Genomic DNA, 23,592 nt, shown 5'->3' with positions numbered 1-23,592 from the left:
AATGGATAAATTCTTCCATCGCTGCAGTTCATCACTCGATGGAGGAGAACTCTGTGTGGAGGTTAACTACACACTACCAACATTGGAGTGAGAAGGATCCCTCATTTGCACATGGCTCCACACTTTGGAGTATGCGTCATCATGCTCTATTTGCTCTTTAGAGAATCCAAAAATTCACTGCAAAGTTTCGTGAACAAAAGAGAATTGATCTCACGCATACGACTAAGAGAATCAACCACCACATTGTATTGTCCTTTACGATATCAGAGCTTTGCGTCATACTCCTAATGAAGGATCGCAGCCTACCTAGCCTTTCCACCCTTCAAGTCTGTTTGTTGTGTAAACCATTTTATGCTTTTGTGGTCAAATACAATCTCAAACTGAGCTCCATACAAATAATTTTGCCATGTCTTTAAGGCAGACACTATTTTGCATAGAGTTTGCGTTCATAAGAAGAATAATTCTAATGTGTGGTATCAAGCTTCTTACTTTCAAATGCAATTGGCCTCCCCTCCTGTAGAAAAACTGCTCCAATAGCATGGTTACTGGCATCCATTTCCAAAACAAATGGCTTCAAAGGATCCACAATAGCTAGAATAGGAGCTGTAGCTAATGCATCCTTGAGTGTATCAAAACTGTGTTGTTGAGTGGCCCCCCACTAGAAGGTTTTTCCTTTGCCTTTTAGTCGATCCATCATTGGAACAACAATATTAGCATAGTTTTTATTGAACCATCGATAAAAACCTGCAATCCCAAGAACATCTATAACTCTTCCAGATTTTTAGGAGAAGGCCACCTTCGAGTGGCATCCACTTTGGATTGATCCATGTGCAACCCAGTAGCTGAGATAACATGCCCTAGATAGTGAATTTCCTCCAGAAAGTCACACTTTGATGCTTTGGAATATAAACTATGTGCTTGTAGCAAATCAAACACCTGCCTCAGATGTTGCAAGTGCTCTTCCTCAAAAGCACTATATACGAGAATATCATCAAGAAAAACGATAACAAATTTGCCAAGTACAGTCTCAAGACACTATCCATGATTATCATGAATGTTGCGGGCGCATTGGTTAACGCAAAAGGCATCACCAAAAACTTATAATATCCAAACCTTGTTATGAATGCAGTTTTGGTAATCAGCAAGTCAAATACGTACTTGGTGATATCCCGACCGCTAGTCTGTCTTTGTAAAAATACAAGCATGAGTGAGCTTGTCGAACAACTCATCCACGTGTAGTAATGGGTACTTGTTTTAACAGTGACATCATTTAATCCACAGTAGTCTACACACATGCGCATACTACCATCCTTTTTCTTCACTAATAGGATAGGAGAAGCCCATGGTGAATAACTTTGTTGAATAAACACCCTCTGCTAAGATAGTCAGCAAGTTGACATTCCACCTCAGTAACTTTAGAATAAGTCATTTTGCAGGGTGGTTTATTGCTTGCAACCACGTCTATGCCATGTTGCACAGATCGTGTTGGAGATAATCATGATGGAAAATCATTAGGAATAACAACGTGAAATTCCATTAATAAATATTTTAAATGAGTAGCAACCTTTGCTTGTTGAGAGTTAACCATTGCTGGAAGAGATGAGAGAGAAGCATGCGGCGTTGAGGAATGGTCAATAGAAAGAAAATGGCACAATGAGTAACACAAGAACTTCTTCTATTTCATTATCAGAACTGAGATTCATAAGCTCTACTGTACATATCAATGGTGAGGAAGGCACATCCTTCTCTCCTAACAACAACACATGTCTGCCATGGGATTCAAACATCAAACTGTTGTGCTTGTAGCTATGCTTCAGTGATGGTCCTAGGCTATCCAAGAATGTAGAATAGCCTTGAATTTCCAATGGTACAACTCTGACTTGAGTATCCCATACTTCGACATCATAACCGTTCATCATTGCTACCTTGTAGAGGTGGGAGCTCGGAGTTTGGGACAATTTGAGTTTTTTCACTAATTTGTAGTTATTGAAATTGTCAGTGGCACCACCATCTACCAAGATATGCACCTTGTGCCCTTGAAGAGATACGTGCATACGTACGAACTCATGTGGACCAAAGGTCTATTTGCCACATGGAAGCTGTGATATAGCATTCATGCACCACCTCGGTGTGTGTTACCTCCACCTTGGAGAAATGTGAGGAAGACTCAAGAGGCAGCAGCTGCACCGTGTGCACTTATTTTTCCTTGCCTTGAGCAACAGATTTCCCCTTGGGAAAATCCTTTTTGCCAAGGCCACTTCCCAAGCATTGAAAGCATAACTTCTCTTTTTTAGCCTTCTTAAATTCCTCACAATAGAGAGGCCCTCGAGACCCCTTGGGTTTTTTAGCTGCTTCAAAATTGGCTACTAGAAATTTCCTTTTATTGTGCCCATGTTGTGTGCGTGTATTACCATGTGTATTAGTAGGATCATGATTACTATGTGATTTCTTTTCATCTAGATCATCATGAATGTGGTATTTCACTATGGCCTCCTCAAGTGTTTTAGGGTCCTTAGTCTTGACGTGCGCTCTGGCATTGATTGTGTTGTCTATGAAGCACACCTTGTTCCTCACATTCATTCAGAAAAATCTGCAAAACAGGCTTGGGATATTCTAGTAGGTTTTATGCAAGCCACAATGAGGCTAAAGTTGCTTTGCTGCATAAAGAGCAAGAGTCAAAGATTATGCATGAGAAGGATGATATGGACACTTTTCTTACTGGTGTCAAGGATATCAATGAGCAACTTATTTCTGCAGGTGAAGTCATTTCAGACAGTTCCCTTGTGCAGAGTGTTCTTGATGCCTTACCAGATTCTTACCAGACTTTTGCTAGTACTTGGAGACTTATGACCCAAGGAAATCTAGAAGTAGTCAAGTTTGATGCATTATGCACATTGCTATTGCAAGAGTCACTTTCCAGAAAAAATAGGACTAGACAACGTGCAATTGAACAAGCTTTTATTGCTTCTCAAAGAAAGGGTGGTAACAACAATGCACCCACTTCTTATGGTTCTACTGCGAGTGGCAAAACTTATGTTTCCAATGCTTCTACTGGCAGCACTTCGTTTGGCAATTCTGGTGATAAAGACAAAAAGAAGATGCACTGCCATTATTGTAAAGCTAATGATCACTTGATCGAGTAGTGTCCTAAGTTGAAGGAAAAAGAGGCTAAGAAGAAAGAGGGTGGTTCCACAGCAAATGCTGGTTCCACTCCAAATGCAGCTATTGTTGAGTCTTCTGTGAAAGGAGACTGTGATGCTGATGTTGATGCAGAATGGGCTTTTAGTGCAGAGTGCACTTACAATCCTGCTGTCCATGATGCATGCATGTCAGTTGCTGCAGATTCACATGTGTGGTATTTCGACAGTGGTGCTACAAAGCACATTACCTCACATCGTGAATTGTTCGCCTCTCTCAAGTCTGTCCCTCATGGGAATGCAGTCACTTGTGCCAACAATGCCTCTAATCCAGTTCAGGGAGTTGGAAAGATTGTGCTTACTGCTGCAAATGGCAGTTCTTTCACACTTGTTGATGCACTTTATGTACCTAGGATCAAGAAGAATCTTTTGTCTGTATCTGCACTTGCTGGACTTGGACTTGTAGTCAAATTTGTGGATGACAGATGTACAATTCATGATCTCAGTTTTGGTGATGAAATTGTTGCATCTGGCCTTTTGTGCCGTTGGTTGTATAAGCTCACTTTGTATGACAAGCGTGGATAAAATTTTGCAAATGCTGTTGCAGATTCAAGGGCTATTTCAAATGCAAAACTTTGGCATGCACGTTTTGGTCATCTGAATTTTGCCAGTTTGCTACGTTTGTAGAAATCTGATATGGTTGCTTCTTTGCCACCTCTTGAAGCACCTGCCAAACATCTTTGTGAAGGCTATATTTTGGGTAAGGTGCAGCGTTTGAAGTTTTCAAAGGATGGTTCAATTTGGGCCACATGCAAGTTGAAGCTTGTGCATAGTGATGTTTGTGGGCCCATGCAAACTCTGTCCTTGGGCAATTACCTTTACTTCATGACTTTTATTGATCATTACTTTAGGCACGCATGAGGATTTCCGCTTAAAGCAAAGTCCAAAGTTTTTATGTGCTTCAAACAGTTTCTGGCTATGGCTAAAAATGTATTGAAATGTACTATGGGCACCCTTCGTTCCGATCGAGGGGGGGAGTATATGTCTCATGAATTTAATGCATTTCTGGCTAGTCATGGGATAAAACACCAATGTACAGTTCCTTATACGCCTCAGCAAAATGGTGTTGCTGAGAGGAAAAACATGTCACTTATAAAAATGGCACGATGTATGGTCAAAAGTCAAGCTTTACCGCATTCTTTTTGGCTTGAGGCCATCATGTGTGCCACTTATGTACTAAACAGGTGTCCTACGAAATCTTTGCAATCTATACCTTCATATGAAGCATGGCATGATAGAAAGCCTCCTATTGAGCACATGCATGTTTTTGGCTGTTTGGCATTTGCTTTGGTGCCACAAATACAACACATAAAATTGGATGATGAGGCTCTCAAATGTATTTTTCTTGGTTATAGTGCTGAAAGCAAAGGTTACAGGTTGTATCATCCTAAACAAAGCGTATCTGGTTTCACGGGATGTAGTGTTTGTGGAAGATTCTGTTCAGCCCTTGTTGTCATGTACTAGAGACAATAATGTAAGCTCGCAGAACATTTATGACACTTTGTTGCCTCTTTTCAGTGGTGGAAGCTCGAATGTAAATTCCAATGAGGCAAATGTACAGCCTATGGGGGTTTTCCAAAATGTTACAGATCAGCCTATTACTGATGCAGATGTACATGATGTACTTGATGAGGAAAGGGCTGAAAATGAGCAGGCTAGAGGTATGCCAAAATGACTGGTGCATACATTGCGTGAGAGTAAATTGGATGCACCTTTGTCTAGTTGTACTCGTTCAGGCTCTCACCATGCATCTTATGCATCAGATTGTTATGCTTTGGCTGTTTCTATCTTACATGATGTTGAGGAGCCTCTATCTTTTGATGAAGCACATAATTTAGAAAATTGGGTGGTTGCCATGCAATCAGAATATGATGCACTTATAGAAAATGATACATGGACTTTATGTGATTTGCCTCCTGGCAAAAAGGCCATTGGTACGAAGTGGGTTTACAAGTTGAAACACAAGACGGATGGTGAGATCGATCGCCATAAGGCTCGACTTGTTGCAAAGGGTTATGCACAAAAAAAAGGTGTGAGGTCCCCACTCCGTCGTCTCAAACGAAGGATCTGATGGTAAACCTGATGGCCACTAGATCTACATCGGAAACATAGCTTTCAGAGGCACGTACACTTGAGACTTCACCGCTATTGGGGCAATGAGGAATACTAGCGTCAATTTATGGTACTATGGGGACGGAGAGTTCCCGACCAATCGGGACCACCCTTCTCATAGGCATTGGCAACCGGAGCCAAGCCCCCACTTTCCACCCCATACTCACACTTCCTTTGTTACCTAATTACTACCACAATGGTTGTTCAACATATAAGTTCTTTGTTTATTTTTCCGATTCACAAGTTCTTTAATACAGCCCTTCAACCAGTATTGGAAAGCGGCACCAAGACAATAATTCTAGTAAAAATTCACTCAAAAAATCATTCATTTAAAGTTCCAATGCTCTGGAGGCACGAAATCCCCCAGCGAGTGTTTACTCCACCCGTTGTCGCCTAGTTGCCCATACAACTAGGTTGTCCACCGCTTAACCAGCAATCGTGGATATCCACCACTTAACCATCAGTCGTGGATTCAAGAGCCCTTAACCAGGAACTCTAGCTCTTGCGAATAACTTCGCGAGCTACCCCCTGTGATCAAGAGGGGGTTCGGACTAGATCAACATTGGAATTGAAAATGAACTAGTTGAGCTAAATTTTCCCTAGCAACCAATCTTCCCTACTTCAGACAGTATATTCCGAAATCATTCTTTCCTACTTGAATATAAAATAAAATTGATTTAATTGCCATGGTTTCCGTTGATTTCCAACATGTTGGGAAATGTGTTTTTCATCCTACCTTATCAAATGCAATGTTGCTTTAACAAACTTGAATTAAAACTTGACCTACCTCCACAATTCCCTCGTCATTGCTCCGTGAGATGGCCGGTACGTGGTTGACCATGGGAGATTTTCCCTTTCCATTAGTGTTGCTTGTTCCAGCCTCGCGGTCGTGGGAACCACCGAAACGAGTTCTCTTTACCGGGGCCATTTTATACTCACTACTTAATTGACAACTTGGAAAAAAAGAGCTAACATTTGAGAGTAACATACAACCATGATGACGGATTAGTTACAATAAGCAAATCCCCTTGTACGAGAGGTTAGACTTACTTCAAGACATAAAGAATCCCGATAGCACCATACTTGTTCTATGGGAATAGGCCCTAAGGTTAATTACTTGACCTAGATAATTATGAAATGTTTTTTTGCTCATGCATTTTATGTACGCCCATCACTCTAAGGCCATCTATGTTTCCATTGCACACTAAGGAACACACTCGCTATTGTGTGCCTTGAGCTTCCTTCGTCTTGTCCAAGCTGTGTGCGTTTCTCTGCAGCCCTAATTCCAACACCAGAGTTAGACTTGTCTGTAGTGCTCTGACTACATCCGGAGTACGCCATAAGGCCTGAATTCCATCCCACTTGCTGAGAAAGATATTCACTACATCCTTATTGCGGTCTCGGCCTCTGCCTTAAAAGCTGGTGGCTTTGTATTTTTCAACAAATCATCCATCTCCTTCGTAGTGAGAGAGTGCAGAGAATACGAAGATGGACCTTGTCCATGAACAAAAGGGCCTTGCCCCTGATTGGCTACGTGCTCATGCATATGTGTGTCAACAGGACCCTTGGCCTACTGTTGCATAAACTGTATCACTAAAGTGGATAATTTATTGACATTTTTATTTAGGGATGCAAAATTCGTTTCCATTATTGATATGCGCGCTTGAAGTGCTCAGAATTCTTGGATATCAAGAAATTCAGAGTCATCTCCTCCCGTAGCTTCGTGGGTACCCTCCGTGAGAGTATCCGATCGCAAGCCATCATTGGGGGGATTAGGCGTAATGTGCTCAAAATCAAAATTCATGTTGATATCCAAATCCATGGCGAATGTGTAGCGCTAGGAAACGAAAGAAGAATACCTTGATTGCAAAAACAACCTCATAGCCATAGTATGCACCACCGATGTCGATAGGTGGGCGGACTAATGATACGCGCAACTGTATGGTCTAAAGTCGCAAATCCGAGAGATCATGCTTGTCATGAAATCACCGTGTTCAATTTGTAATACAAACGTGCTCTGTTGACCTTTCTTTTAAACAAAATTGATGTTCAAGCCTTAAATAGTACTACTCTAACGACTGTGCAAGTATAAGTTTGTGAAAAACCGCATGACCAATAGCCACCAAAGCTTTGCAATTTCCAAAGCTCTGCAATTTTAGCGACGATTGTTGGATGTGCCAAGATGTGACACCTTGCCGAGGTTGGCAAGTGCAGCCGTGGGCACCTCTCCTAAGGAGAGGGATCCTTCTTTAATTTGCCCTAAGGCCAAGGGCCCTTGGGTGCCGTGTGTGAAAGAAAATGGCTCAGCACAGGCGGCAATGGCGCAACAGGCAGCCAAGGCAATAAAGTTGCACACCCTTTGCAGTGAAGTGCTCCTCGGTATGAGCTACTGTGTCGTATTCTCCGGCTCGTGGCCTTGCACACCCATCAAGCCCCACATCGCATGGTTTGGAGCCGATCGACACGCCATCTCCCCTCGCCTCAATACGCCCTGCACACGGGGTCACCCTCTTCGTCTTCGTCCCTGCTTGGCAAGAGATGACTTCCACGGCTCCCTTTGCATGCACATGCAAAAACATGACAGGACCACGCCTTCCCTTGTCTAAAATAAGCTCTGATACCAATATGATGCCCAGGGGACTACCTTGTTGGATTCACTGCCCAACCTCCCAAACATATAGCCCTTGGCGTGAATTGCCAGTCCACATTGATAGCCGACCGCTTGGCCCGGGTCCATGACCCCCCTTGGGATGCCCTTGGCCTGACAATCACCCCTTCTGATACAAGTGGCTTTATATGTGTTTAAAAGTAATTTTTTTTCAAATTGCAATCCATTGCTGATCATTTTTCAAGTTTCCATAATCTAAATTAACCCATAATCTAAACAGGTTTCTTAAAGATTATAATGTTTGTTAAAGTGATTTGAAAAATCTATATTGTGTACCTAGAAAATCTAATTCTTTGTCAAATTTTGGGCCATAAACTTGGCCCACTTATCTTTCCAAGACCACAATATTGAAACCATATAGTGATTTAGTTACAAAATCGGGAATCAAAATACATTAAAAATCAAAGCATTACTTAATGACCAGTATATAGCTCCATACCATGTAAGTAAGTATGCTCATATCTTTTTGCCATCAAATCAATAATCTTAGAGGGTCAAGAATCACATCATGAAACCATCCAAAACTAAGAGAAGTTATGATCCAAGCAAAGCAAAGCATTGTCTTGGGGGTCGAGAATTCCATCATAAGATCAGGTTGAACCCTTATGCTGAAAAGTACCATAAGCTCCCTATATCTCAATCAATATCACAGGAGAAAGTATGAACCAAAAACCATGCATTAAAGTCTAAACTTTTCCATGAACCAATAGAATGTTGAGAAGTATCTAATTGAAGTAATAACTACAAACCATTCAAAATCTAGCCAATCATCCGAGATTCAACAATTTATATATGGTGTTCCTAGTCAAAAAATCCAAAAATGTTTCCAATTCTTCAGACCATCTCTCGAAAAGACACCATCCTCCAAATTATTAAGCATTATTTCCATTACCCTCAAGCTAGTTATACAATCACAGGTGCTATCATTGAGTTACAATCATAATAGGCATTTGCCCGAGTGTTTAAAATATACCAAGATAGCACAATTCAAGCCAGTTGTTATCCCATGATCTGTATGTTGCTCAACTAATTGTTTTTTTTTTAAAATTCTAGTATAGAAAATTTACTGTCGATTATGCACCAAATTCCACAACGGCAACTATCAAAAGGGTTGTGAAAAAAGAAAACCTGAGAAGTAGTAGGCTGTTCGATAATGTCCATGGTGATGGAGTTATTCATCAACAGAGACAGCACACCAACCCTCACTCACACACACTTTTTCTCTGGGAAACACTAGTATTGCAAGGCTAAGTGAGGGAGATGAGGATCTATCACCTATTTAGTTAAACTACGCATCAAAGCAACATGTTGTTCAATAATGTCCATGGTGACAGAGTTATTCATCAGCAGAGATGGCAAACCGACCCTCACTCACACACAATTTTTCTTTGAAAAAAAGACCAGTACTACAAGGATAAGTGAGGGAGACAAGGATCTCTTACTTGTTTAATTAGACTACGCATATGTGGGAGAAGTACCCTTGATATTCACATTGAGATCGACTTAACCAGCTACGGAATCTCCTCCATAGCTTAGTATGTAAGAGTCATGAGTCTACAATCATCAGTAGGATGCTCAAAGAGTATGGCTTCATGCCGGCATAGAGAGAGAGAGAGAGAGAGAGAGAGAGAGAGAGAGAGAGAGAGAGAGAGAGAGAGGAGAGTAGAACTTATGATACATAGTGTAAAAACACTTAATAGGGTAAGATATGCATTCTATGTAGTGGATGTAGAGGGGCACAACACCATTTCAGTGCTGGGGGAGGGATAATGTTATTACATATGATGGGATGCAAAAGAAATTAGTATGCTTGCTTAATTGTGGTGGAAAAACATCACGTAAGAGGTACTTTATTCACATGTTAATAAGATATGCTCGCACTAGAAGTGGGTAACTTTTGAAAAGGAGTTGATTGATAGCTCTCAATATGGTTAAAGATCTTATTGAGATAGATAAGGGGGAAAAGCAATGGGAACATGATGGGGGGTAAATGTCATAGGAATATTAGTGACAAGAGTGAGTGTGTGCGTGCACGTATGTGTGTGTGTGTGTGTGTGTGTGTGTGTGTGTGTGTGAGTGAGAGAGAGAGAGAGAGAGAGAGAGAGAGATGGGGGAAGAGGGGGAAAGAACAACAACAACAAATAATCATGGAAACAATTAAGAGGGAGAGAGAGAGAGAGAGAGAGAGTTTGTCATATACATAGGGTAAAATAGCACATGTGACTTCCTAAAAAATTCAAGACCCATAGACCAAAACTTTCATTTCAAGTAGACATATCTTTTAAGTCATTCACACTAAAAGATACATCTATCTAATCTGCAGGTCAGATCTTAGTTGCTCTCGGGTCTTGCTAGAGAAAAGGGAAAATTGAGATCATTGCCAATTGTCCAAATGGCGGATAGAGAAGCCTTAAGGAAACTCAAAATTATGTCATCGTGCCATATCACCACATCAGTTGCATTAAGGAAACTCAAAGATGCTACATTGCGCCATGTAACCACATCCTGAAGGTTACTAGAATAACACATGAGATTTTTTCAAAGATCCATCCATTGACAAGTAGACATGTCTATTTAGTCATTCATACTAAAAAATACATCTTTCTAATGTGCAGGCCAGTTCTTAGCTTCTTTGGGATCCTGCTAGAGAAAAGGGAAAAGTGGCAACATGTCCTTCCTTTAGCAAAGCCAGAGAGAGAGCACCCTTACCTGCATCCACAGTAAGAAAACAATCAATGGATTAGTTTTCAAACAGCATACCAGGTAACTGGGGTGACTCTAGTTGTTATCCATGTTACCCTAACTTGAACTAAGAGAGGAAAATGCTGTAAAAATAAAAAATACAAAATATCGATAAAGGATGAACGTATTAGTATTCCTGAAAACAGGTAAGTCTCATCATTTTATATCGATCTAGCTAAACCATGCACTCAACATGGTATCTTTTAACATGTAAAGACCATGCATGCCTATTTAGTCATTATTCCATACATTCGTGATGAAGAAGTTAAACTTAATTAAAATTGAGACCTCATGCAAGTATGGTTTGAAGTCATTTAGTGCTGGTAAATCTTATTCATACTCTAATTAAGAGAAGAAGGAGATGTAGAGCTACTAATTTATTTACTTAGCAGTGCTCTAGCATAATTAAAAGTCTTAGCAATCCTCACATAATAAGCAGTAGATGTTCTAGTAAGGAACCTAAGTGAGCTCAATGTAAAGGGTTCCCCGTTAAAGACTATTACTCTACATCAAAGGCACAGTGGCTCACGTCTACGCATCAAGTAGTAAAGGTGTACTACCTCATAAAATTCAAGGCATCTACCCTTGATTTCAATTGCAGTAAAGGCATTGTAGCTGTGTTGTCATGTTCTACTTTTAACAACCTAGGTATTCGCCCCTGTAGGGTCCTATCTTTAAAAAGGCCCAGGGGATAGGCCCTTGGGTTTATTATATCCCAAGTCCCTCAGTCAAAAGAGAATTTTCGGGTCATGTGTCCATTCCATAGTACATTTCCTTAGGTTTCATCAGATTAAGTATTACTGGGATGTGGTGTCTATGTTAGAGAGAGAGAGAGAGAGAGAGAGAGAGAGAGAGGGAGAGAGAAATCAAAATAGGTCAATGACACATATTAGAGAATCTAATGTAATGATTCCCCCCCCCCCCCCCAAAACCCAAAAAAAAAAAATAACTTTTTCATTGTGATGAGAATTACAATTACATGCAATAAGAAATGCGAGCTATTCAACAATTACTGTGCTCTATGAAGGCTTAGAACTTCAAAACTGGGGTAATTAGTAGCTCTAATTTTCTAAATTTTCACCTGCAATATTGGCCTTCCTCTCAAAAACATCTAAGTATGCAAATTGGAGAGCCTTACGGAGAGAAAGAGACGTCAAATTTGAAACATAAGTACATAATCAACTCCTCAAAAGACTTTGATGTAATGGCCTAGCTAGTGCAAAAAAAAATTCTATGAATCTTTGATTATAAGAGCACATTCATATAAAACTTTGATGCACACGGAGTCGGGGCACGGCACTCCTCTATCACTCTTAAGCTTTTATGGATCCATTCTTCTACCATCTTCAAAAATGATAGGATCCGAATATTGAATCTCTTTCATGAAGAATTCACCCTTCTTGCCATATGTGTAAAGCTTTGGATCATTCAATTCTTGAAAACTATCAGTTTAATTGATCCTTGTGCTCATCAACAGTTTTTGAGCATGTAATGATATCATCAAAGAAGAATCTTTTGTAAGCCCTATGCTTACAACATAGTCTATGTTACCATATATGTGGTAGTGATGTGTGTGAATACACTTAGGACCATCAATGCACTCTTTCCTTGTGCATTGTACATATGTCCATCATTCTAGGGCTAACTTATCTTTCCACTGTGCACTAAGAAATACACTCAATGTTGTGTGTCTTAAGCTTCTTCACCTTCTTCAAGCTGTGTGTGTTTCCTTGCAACCATAATTCCAATGATTGGTATCAGAGCAAGTTGCGTCCTTCTGGGCATAGTCGTCCAACATCGCCAACAGTTGCCTGCTCACTTTCTCCAATTTGGGTGAGCTTTGGTGAGCATCAATAGGTCAACAAATAGTTTGAAAAAACTTGAAGAGATTGGTTTGCTCAAAATTTTGATTCGGGCTCAATCCAGTCTGTGTTTCCACTACAGATAATACTATGCAAGCAATTTCTTCCTTTTTGTGCACAGTTTTTGTCAATGCAATTTTTTGCAAAACAGGTCCCTTACATTCGTCTTTGGGTTGTGCTATATAGCATGTGATGGTCCTACTTTGTTTTTCCTCTTTTCGGGAAATTCTCACATTAGGTGCAGTCACTTGCCATGGATGACAACAACATTAGAGATGTATTCAAGATGTATGCTGTTGAGGATAAATTGGATGGGGAAAACTACCCAATGTGGACTTACATGATGACACATGTTCTTGTGTCAAGAGGCATTTGGAATGTTGTGCAAGGCATTGATGTACGTTCGCCTTCTATGGATACATGCTCTATTGAAGATGTTCCAAGTTCTGGTGGCAAGTCTGTTGCTGCTAGAGTTGTTTTGCCCACGATTAAGCAATGTCGTTGGGATGTTAGAGATGTACAGGCTCATGCATTGATTGCATTATATGTGAATCACACTATTACTTCTCACATTCATTCAACTAAATCAATAAAATAGGCTTGGGATATTTTGGCTAGTGTTTATGTAAGTTGCAATGATGCTAAAATTGCATTGTTGTGTAAAGAGGTGGAGTCAAAGATTATGCAAGAGGAAGATGACACAAACACTTTTCTTTTGGTATCAAGGATATTAATGAGCAACTCATTTCTCCAAGGAAAGTCATTTCTGGTAGTTCACTTGTGCAGACTGTTCATGATGCATTGCCTGATTCTTATCAAACTTTTGCTAGTACTTGGAGACTTATGACCCAAGGAAACCCTCAAGATGTAAAGTTTGATGCATTATGCACATTATTGGTGCAAGAGTCACTTTCAAGATAGAACATGGCTAAACAATGTGCAGTTGAACAAGCTTTTCTTGCTGCTCAAAGAAAAGGCGATAATAGCAATGTAGCTACTTCTCATGGTTCGTCGGTGAATAGCAAATTACCTATTCCTAATGCTTCTATTGGCAACACCTCCTCTAGGAATTCTTGTAATAAAGGAAAAAATAAGATGTGTTTTCATTATTGCAAGGCTAACAATCACTTGATAAAGCAATGCCCTAAATTGAAGGCAAAAGAGGCCAAGAAGATAGAGGCTGATTCCACTACAAGTGAAACTATTGTAGAATCTTCTATAAAAGGAGATTGTGATATTGATGTAGATGTAGAGTGGGCATTTAGTGCAGAGTGCACTTATGATCCTTTTGTCCATGATTCACGTATATCAGTTGCTCCAGATTCACATGTGTGGTACTTTGATAGTGGTGCTACAAAGCACATAGCTTCACATTGTGACTTGTTTACGTCTCTTGAGTTGATTAGTTGTGTGCCAACAATGCCTCTTATCTAGTCAAGGGAGCTGGAAAGTTGACTACTGCAAGTGGAAGTTATTTCACAATTGCTCATGCACTTTATGTACCTGGGATCAAAAGGAACAATTTGTTTGTATCTACACTTGCTAGACTTGGTCTTGTTGTTAAATTTGTGGATGAAAAATGTACAATTCATGATCTCAGTTTTGGTGATGAAATTGTTGCGTGTGGCATTTTGTGTTGTGGGCAGTATATGCTCACTTTGTATGACAAGTGTGGACAAACTTTTGCACATGCAATGGTGATTAAAAGGCTGTTTAAGATGCAACAATTTGTCATGCACATTTGAGGCATCTGAATTTTGATGGTTTGTTGTCTTTGCAAAAATCTGATATGGTTGCTTCTCTATTGCCTCTTGAAGCACCTTTGAAGCATATTTGTGAAGGCTATATTTTGGGTAAGATGCAACATTTGAAGTTTCCAAAGGATGGTTTAGTAAGGGCTACATGTGGATCGCAACTTGTGCATAGTGATGTTTGAAGGCCTATGCAAACTCTGTCCTTAGGCATTTATATAATTGATGATTACTCAAGGATTGCATGGGTTTATCTACTTAAAGCTAAGTTCAAAGTGTTCATGTGCTTCAAGAAATTTCCGGCTATACTTAAAATGTCTCAAAATGTACTATGGGCACCCTCCATATAGATTGAGAAAGGGAGTATATGTCTCGTGAGTTTATGCATTTCTGGCTAATTGTGGGATAGAACACCAATGTACAATGTTGTTAACATCTCAACGAAATGGTGTTGCTGAAAGAAAAAAATAGGTCACTTACGGAGATGGCACGATGTATGCTCAAGAGTCAAGATTTGCCACATTCGTTTTAACTCGAGCCTCTCGTGTGTCCTACTTACATAGTTAGCAGGTGTCCTATGAAAGCTTTGCAGTCTATGACTCCTTATGAAGCATGGCATGATAAGAAGTCATCTACTGATCACATGCACATTTTTTGTTGTTTAGATTATGCTTTGGTGCCACACACGCACCGCAAAAAATTGGATAATAAGGCTATTAAATGCATTTTTGTTCATTACAATATTGAAATGAGAAAGCTAGAGGTATGCCAAAATGGCTGGTGCATACTATGTATGACAGTAAATTGGTTGCACCTATGTTTAGCGTACTTGTTCAGGCTCTCTCCATCCATCTTATGCGTCGGATTGTTATGATTTGGTTGTTTCTTGTTTATGTGATGTGGAGGAACCTCTTTCTCTTGATAAAAGCACAAAATCCTAAAAAGTGAATGGCTGCCATGTAATTATAATATGATGCACTTATAGAAAACGACACATGGACTTTATGTATTTTGCCTCCTGGAAAAAAGGCCATTGGTACAAAGTGGATTCACAAGTTGAAACATAAGCCGGGGGGATTGTGAGATTCATCGCCAAGACTTGACGTGTTAAAAGGTTATGCATAACAAAAAGGCATAGATTATGAAGAGACTTTTACTTCCACTTGTAGTATGACTACTGTTCTTTTTCTATGTGCATTGGGAGTTCTCTTTGGATGGGATGTACATCATTCAAACATTGTTACTGATTTCTTGAATGGTGATATATTCGAGTAAGGTTATGTAATGCAGCCTCACAATTTGTCAAGAAAGGACAAGAAGATAAAGTGTGCAAATGTAAGAAAGCTTTGTATGGGTTGAAGGAGTTTCTTCGTGCTTTGTATGAGAAAGCTGACACTCATTTGGTTAAACGAGGGTTTAGTAACAATCCAACACAAAGCACTTTGTATGTAAAGCATGAAGGTAATGTTTTTCTCATCATTGTTACAAATGATTTGTTGATTTACTGGTCCAAATGAGACACATTGTCGAATTCAAGGCTAATTTGAATGCTACTTTCAAGATGAAAGACTTGGGGCTCTTGCATCATTACTTGGGCATACAATTTAAGCAGTATGATTGGGGTATTGCTTTGTGTCAAACAGGCTACATACAGACATTACTATGTGAGCTTGGACTTGATGACTGCAAACCTATTGCTACTCCCATGAAAAGAGGTTTAAAATTAAGTCTTCATACCATGATCTTGCCAATTTCACTCTTTATCAAAGTATTGTTGGATGCCTTATTTATGCATGCAATACGATGCAGGATATTTGTAGTCTCATATGTTAGCAAATATATGCATAGCCAAGAGTCTAAGCATTGGCAGGTTGTTAAGAGGATATTTTTCTACTTGAGTGGCACTTTGCATCTTGCGTTGTTTTATCCCAAGGGGGGATCATTGCCACCAAATTTACATGCTTTTTAAGCTCAAATTGGGAATTAGGGTTGCAAGGAAAAAACAAAACTTGGAGAAGATGAAGAAGCTCAAGGTACACAATAGAGAGTGTATTGCTTAGTGCACAATGGAAAGATAAGTTAGTCCTAGAGTGATGGGCGTATATACAATGCATGGGGGGGGGGAATTAGGGTTGCAAGGAAAAAACACAGCTTGGAGAAGATAAAGAAGCTCAAGGTACACAATAGAGAGTGTATTGCTTAGTGCACAATGGAAAGATAAGTTAGCCCTAGAGTGATGGGCGTATTTACAATGCATGGGGGGGGGGGGGGGGGACCTCTTAATGAGGGAGGAAAAAAACCTCAGTGGTCCTAAGTGTATTCACACATATTACTACCACATATATGGTAACAAATCCCCCCTGGAAGTGATGCAGTGAATGAGAGGTGTCACATAGTGTATAGGGAAGTTGCATGCCCAAAGGGCATGATCGATCCACAAAGGGAAGCAAGCCCAAAGCTTTACAAAAGGCTTCAAACTTTTCACAAGGCAATGCCTTTGTGAAAAGACATGCAAGGTTGTCCTATGTCGACACATAAGCCAAGTTGATTTCGCCTACTGAGAGTCTCTCTCTAACATAGTGATAATGCACCTCAATGTGCTTTGTGTGAGCATAAAAAACTAGGTTCCTCGCAACTATCAATACTCTCTAAGTGTAGATAATGTTGGTAGTGTCATGTCCAACACCCAAATCAGCCATAAGGCGTCCGAGCCATACACACTCAACCATAGCTATGAAGACTACCTTGTACTCAACTTCACAATTGGAATGGCCATAATAGAGGCAAGAAATGTTTCCAAGTCCGTGAAAATCCGACTATCTCCACCCACCTATGTCACATCAAACTCTGATAATCTTTAGTAAGGGCCCATGGCAATACATGTGTCATTTGCATGTTGAAAAACAAAGGTGACATTTTCAACTAACGGGAACGAGCATCCTTGTTTGCCAATAACACCTCATAAAACCCACGGGCACCAAAATACACCCCTTAGACAGCTTGTCTTTTCAACAAAAAATCAACCCATTGACCTACATCTTGTGCAGAGGGCTTCTTGCCAGTGAAAAAAAAATTTACCGCACTCAACACATATTGTGTAGCCGGATCCATAAGCTGCTGAATTGGAATGACCACTTCAATAGCTGGTTGCTAGCCTTTCCAAGCATTTCGAGCATCTACAAAATCTTTCGACAAACACTCTTTAATCATACTTGCAGCATCCATCGAGAAAAGATCAACCTGTTTCCTACGCTTATATACAACTTCTTCTGCCATGACCAGTCAAGACCGCACTGCTACAGACAAAGGTCTACTTTAAATAAATGTGTCATCCTTATAAATGTATCCAATGCATTAGCAAGTCCCAAAAGCACCACTATATATTCATGTAAACTAAAAGTGATTCTATGTGTAATTTTATGAATAACTTTCAACACTATTTAAATTTTGTGATAGCCACTTTTTAAGGGTAATCCTAATGAGACTTTTCGTTTAGCAAACAAACTCTCAGTCCTTGGAACCAAAAATATAATTCTAATTTGGTACGAACGATCCTTCTTGTGCTTCTTGTGTGTACTAAAAGCACAAAAGAACCCAAAGAAGAAGAACTTGGTCTAATCATATCCATTTCCAATAATTCATTGACTTGTATGATAATCTCTTCTTATTGTGCACAAGAGACTCCATAAGGTGGTTTGTTAAGATGATTTTTTCTAGGAGAAACATGAAACTTATGGTCATCTTCCCTCAAGAAGGAGGGATTTCCCTTGGGATAGTGTCAATAAACAAAAAGACACGTTCATTAAGAATTTTTTTAAAAGCAGTAATTTAGCCTTAGTGTGGCATTTTTGTGGACTTTGTCATGAATTTAAGGTCAAATATCATTACATTTTCTCTCCCTAGTTTAGAGAGAAAAAATTACTCCTCCAACATTGGATTTTTATTTTAGTCACTCTAAAACATCTTTAAGTGATCAAAATGACTTTATATTACTTCTAGGTAGTTTTAGCATCAATTTGGTGACCCTTGTTGTGATCTTGCCTTGGAATACCTACTCTACTCATATAGGTTGAGTGCAAGCAGCTAGCCAACCCATATCTGCCCCCTTTGTTTGAGAAGTAGTACGAGAGGCACACTTTGCATCATGTAAAAGGATGCTCCACCTTTTTAGAGGGATGCCATTTTTATGATGTATCTGATGCTTCCTGCTAGAGGGCAATTTTTTTATGATCTGCCTAGTGCTTTCAATTAGCTTTCTACTTGCCACTCATTCACATGCAATCACACTTTCACAACAAATAGTCCCTAATCCCCCCCCCCCCCCCCCCCCCCCCCCCCCAAACCCTGCCAAAACACACACACACCCACACCCCTATTACTCAAACTCATCACTCTTTCTTTTTTGCACCCTCACCGCATTTTCATCGATGGGTTGGGATTGGAAGGATAGGGTTTGAGTTGGGTTGGTTTGGTGTGGCTTTGGGACCCGGGTTGGGGACCAAAAAGTATTCGTGCATAACTTTTGTATTTTTAGACGAGTTTTCTCCAATCGATGGCTCCTTTTTCTATCATTAATAATGGTATGAGATAGTAGGACACCACATCCTATCTATCTCTTGTTGAGGAGCGATTGAACAACCCATTGGATGTTCATATATAATAGGTACAAAATCAAGAAGTGGCTGACTATTACACACAATACTGAGGATGTAGGTTGTGTTGACGACATAGTCCTCCTTGGGTGAGGTACTTTTATTGTTGTTTTGTATAAGAGGGATTGTCTTAGCCCTAGTTGACTCATCCCATTCCCAATGATGTACATATCTCTCTTTTTCATCCCATGGTACTTGGATTTTGACATTACCACATTTGAGGACGAATGTTAGGTGTTGAGATCACCAACAAATATTGATTTTCTAGTGCACATCTTATACTGCTAGACATACCTAGATAGATGGATCTATTTTTTGTAGTCCTTTTATGTGCTCAATGAAGCTCTAGACATGTGTGCCATCTATCAAGTGTCTTTACTTTTGACACAGGGGATTCACCTGCAAGTGGATAGTAGACAAGGGTATGCACCTGCAAGTGGATAGTATGAGGGAATCCCGTATTTATGGCTTGTGTAAGATAAATATGAATCCACTTTTTATGCTTATATGATTTGCAATTAAAAACTCCATTATATCTCTATCTTATATATAAGGTTTTGTATGGTAGTTATCTAACCTTTGCTAGAAGATGTAGGTTCTTGAATTTCACTTCTCGTATAAGATAAGTATATATGGCTCGTAGAAGATAAATATGAATCTCCTTTTTATGCTTGTATGATTTGCAATTAAAAACCTCTATCTTATATATAAGGTTTTGTATGGTGGTTCTCTAACCTTTGCTAGAAAATATAGGTTCTTGAATTTCATTTCTTGTTCAAAAATTATTTACTACACTGGCTCTATGAACGCTTCATTAGATGGAATCCACCTTGATTCCCTCCATGTCCCCTCATTTCCCAAATGAAAAGGAAGCGTCCCCCCCCCCCCCGTTCGTCGCCCCTCCTCCTCTATTTGCATATCATCCTGCAGCACAGAGCCCCCCCTCTCTCTCTCTCTCTCTCTCTCTCTCTCTCTCTCTCTCTCTCTCTCTCTCGCAACTTGACATGCATTTGCCCACAACTGCAACCCACACAAAGCTTGCCCCCTTCCCTATCCTCTCCTGCTGTTGCAGCATCCCCCCCTCCCCCCCACAAAAAAAAAAAAAGAATCCAAGCTACCCATTAAGCTCGACACACAAAGGATGATGGCTTATTGCCCACAGTGCGAGCACAATTTTCCCTCTCTATCGTAGCATCCGTCATAAGAAGATACTAAGCTTATAAATGATAAAGAAATAGTCACTCTATCGCTTCTTGCGAGTCACCCTGCTTTTTATTGGATGGAACATATCCAACCACATTAAGTCACATGACAAGGGGGTGGCAGGGGGCAATGGATTGTTGTTTTCAATGCACTTAACTTCATAAGGTCAATTGCAACACCTCTTTGTAGACAATGGTAGAAGTGTATGTTCTTTGATCTCCATGTCTACTAACGCTTGTTAAGTGACTATCACCAAGCACAACCTTGATGGCAGAAGAGGATCTCACGCGAGACATTGCCACATACAATTGACCGTGGGTGAAAACAGGTGTTGGGAGATACAATCCAAGAACTCCCAATGTTTGGCCTTGTGCCTTGTTGATTGTCATCCCAAAAGCACAGCGTAGGGGAAAGTGGCGGCATTTCAAATCAAAAGGGAGACCTTCTCTAGATCCCATGAGAAAATCAATCCTTGGAATGAACACTGTATTTCTTGCATGTCACCCTGTAATGATTTCTGCTTCAATGACTTTGCTGTGGAATTGCTTACAAATCAAGCATGTCCCATTACAAAGACCACTTCTTGGATCCAAATTGTGAAGCAACATAACTGGAGCATTCTGTTTCAATTGTAAAACATGCGGTGGAAAACCTCCCCCAAGATCTAAACTATTTACAAACTCACTTGTGAATAAAATGCTATCACAATTTGATTCACACACTAAGTCTGCACTGACATATTCCTTATAAGTACTAGGAAATTTGTGCAAGCCCAAATTGTTTATAGCATCCACCTCCTTGTTCTGTGGAGCCAAAATTGCTCTATCCTTGAAAAAGGTTGCATGGCAAGAGAGTGTTTCAAGGTCTCCATATATGCAAGCAATCAATGCTTGCAAATTATTTTGTGGTAGCATCATGCAGGCCGGCAAAGCCACATTATCAAATATGTCCCCATCACAAACATCACCATTACCAATATCAAGTGTCCATTGCACAAACTCTCTTTCAATAACATTACTGAAACAATTGATCACTCGCATATTCTATGTTAGATGCATGATTTCTGTACTTTGCCAAATTTATGAGTGGCACGAAGATGCATTAACAATGTCTGCTCTTCCTCCTTTATGCACAACATGTAATATCTATCTGAAATCACCACCAAGGAGGAGAACCTTTCCACCAAACAACATGTTATTTTGCATGACATCCCTTAGTGTCTTATCAAGAGCCTCAAAAGCGTGTCTATGAGCCATGGGGGCTTCATCCCATATGATCAGTGAACTGATTCGCAACAGCTCAGCAAGCTGGCTGTTTACTTTAATGTTACATGTGGACTAAGAAGTTATATCAATAGGGATCTTGAATCTAGAGTGTGCAGTCCTTCCGTTGTCGAGAAGTTGTGCTGCAATACCGAACGATGCACATGCCAAAGCAACTTTGGACTCTCCACGTATCCGAGAGAGCAATGCATTGTAGAGATAAGTATTTCCTGTTCCACCTGGCCCATCCAAGAAAAAAACAGTCCCTCTGCTCATGTCAACTGCTTGTAAAACTCGATTGTAAGCTTTCCTTTGTCCAACATTGAAAGATGATCCCATTCGAGCATACAATACTCTTTGTTCCTCTCTGTTATACATGAACTCTTTAGCAATCACTCCATGCTCCCTCATAATGTGCAATGTGTGATCCACTTGGGGCATCATAGAATAATCCGAGAGCCTCTTTCCATAGTGTTGAAGCATTGTCTCTAAGTTTGACAAAGCTTGGTTTTGTGCCATGTGTTCACAGATATGCGCATCAATTGTGCGAACCCTCATATGATATACATGGTCCTCAGAAAGCTCCTTACATAAGCAATCCCACAATGCACCAGGATGTATCGAATCACAAAAGACCAGAATGACTACAAACAATATCACCAGGATGTATCGAATCACAAAAGACTAGAATGACTACAAACAATAGGCGTAATTGTTGCCTTGTTTGTTGAAAAGAATCTTCCTCCAAACAAAGAAACCATTCATCGTCAACTTGCAATAATCCTCGTGCATTACATGCTTCTTTAAATGTGTCATATACTTTTCCATTGAAGGTTCTAATATCCTCAAAAGACTTACATCCTTTGCACATGTTGAGTAACATACACAAATAGTACAAATCTCCAGCATTGGGAACAATGTGGTACATTCTTCCAATCATGTCACCAATCTGTCTTTGAGTCCATGTTCTACTTGCTGACTTCCAAACCCACTTTGTTGGGAAGTCTATGTACAACAAATTGTTGGCCTATAGATATTTTTGATTTGCAACAAATCACTCAGTGAGTGTTGTATTTTTGTTGACCTCTCTCTCCACCACACTCTGTACAGTCGCTCTGTCGTTGAAGATGACTTGATTTTGATGAGGCAAGTGAACTTGGAGCCGTTGTATGTCAGGTTTCTCTTGATGCATGTCAAACCCAAATATCCGCCAGATAGTCTCAGATGCTGATACATATCGAGCATTAAGATAGTTTGTAACTTCATTTAGAAGACAAGCCCTTCACTATCTTGTAGAACAATAGTGGCCTTGTCATGTCCCTTATACAAATACTTGTAGAGATATTTCACAGCGGATATAGTGGAGAAAACCTCCACATTGATATATGCATTGTACCTTACTAACAAAAATTATTGTATGGAATCCATTTATTACTCTTTCGCACTTTATTATGAACAGTGTAATTTCCATCATCACTCCTTATGTACGTTGGGTATCCATCCCTAGCCACAGTAGTTGATGCACTAAAGCTTCGAGGATATTTAAACATGTACTTTCCCTCTTTCATACATGGAGCATTCTTATTCAAGTTTCCACATGGGCCATGCACATTGCAACGACTGATAACATCATACAACTGTGGAAACATTACCTTATCAGGAAGCTCCGCATTCACAATCTTATCATAATGCAGTGTCTCTGCTGGCTTATGCTCAGATGCAAGTATCAATAGAATGTGAGCATGAGGAAGGCCTCTCTTTTGAAACTCAATCACAGAAATGTGTCCAATGACCTTACCAAAAATAACTCTCTTAATCAGCAAGCCCATCAAATCCTTGAACTTATGGTAGAAAATACGAGTAGTAAGATCAGGACAATCATTGGATGTCTGTCCAAGCAGTAATGCATCGTGTATCTCCTTCCATCCAGGATTGCATGTGAATGTAATGAAGAGATCAGGTTTTCCTCTCTTGTGTACAATTTTCATGGAATCTTGATACAACAGGTGCATATAGCGAGGGCCACCAACATACGAAGAAGGCAATACAACCCTTCTTCCAACATTAGCACCCAATAACGGTTCTCTATCATCCCTTGTTCCATCTCTTGCTCCAACCATATCTGTCAAGCCCTGATACACCT

At 40.0% G+C, this 23,592-nt stretch overlaps 1 protein-coding gene across 1 annotated transcript; it reads right to left on the bottom strand.

Annotated features, from left to right (window-relative positions):
* Positions 1 to 20,687: 20,687 nt before the first annotated feature.
* On the bottom strand, positions 20,688 to 21,227 carry LOC147444945 (uncharacterized). Its single transcript, XM_086528159.1, has one exon. It carries the CDS (start codon positions 21,225 to 21,227, stop codon positions 20,688 to 20,690), a length of 540 nt encoding a protein of 179 aa, XP_086384285.1.
* Between the last annotated feature and the right edge of the window lie 2,365 nt (positions 21,228 to 23,592).

The sequence above is a fragment of the Adiantum capillus-veneris genome, chromosome 13 (genome assembly GCF_014529385.1).
Source record: "Adiantum capillus-veneris isolate H3 chromosome 13, ASM1452938v2, whole genome shotgun sequence".
In the NCBI taxonomy this organism is placed as follows: Eukaryota; Viridiplantae; Streptophyta; class Polypodiopsida; order Polypodiales; family Pteridaceae; genus Adiantum; species Adiantum capillus-veneris.
This window is presented reverse-complemented; position numbering and strand designations above follow the sequence as displayed.

Coding starts and splice junctions, on each gene's coding strand:
- LOC147444945 (XM_086528159.1), bottom strand. CDS start 21,227: ATGCGAGTGATCAATTGTTTCAGTAATGTTATTGAAAGAGAGTTTGTG.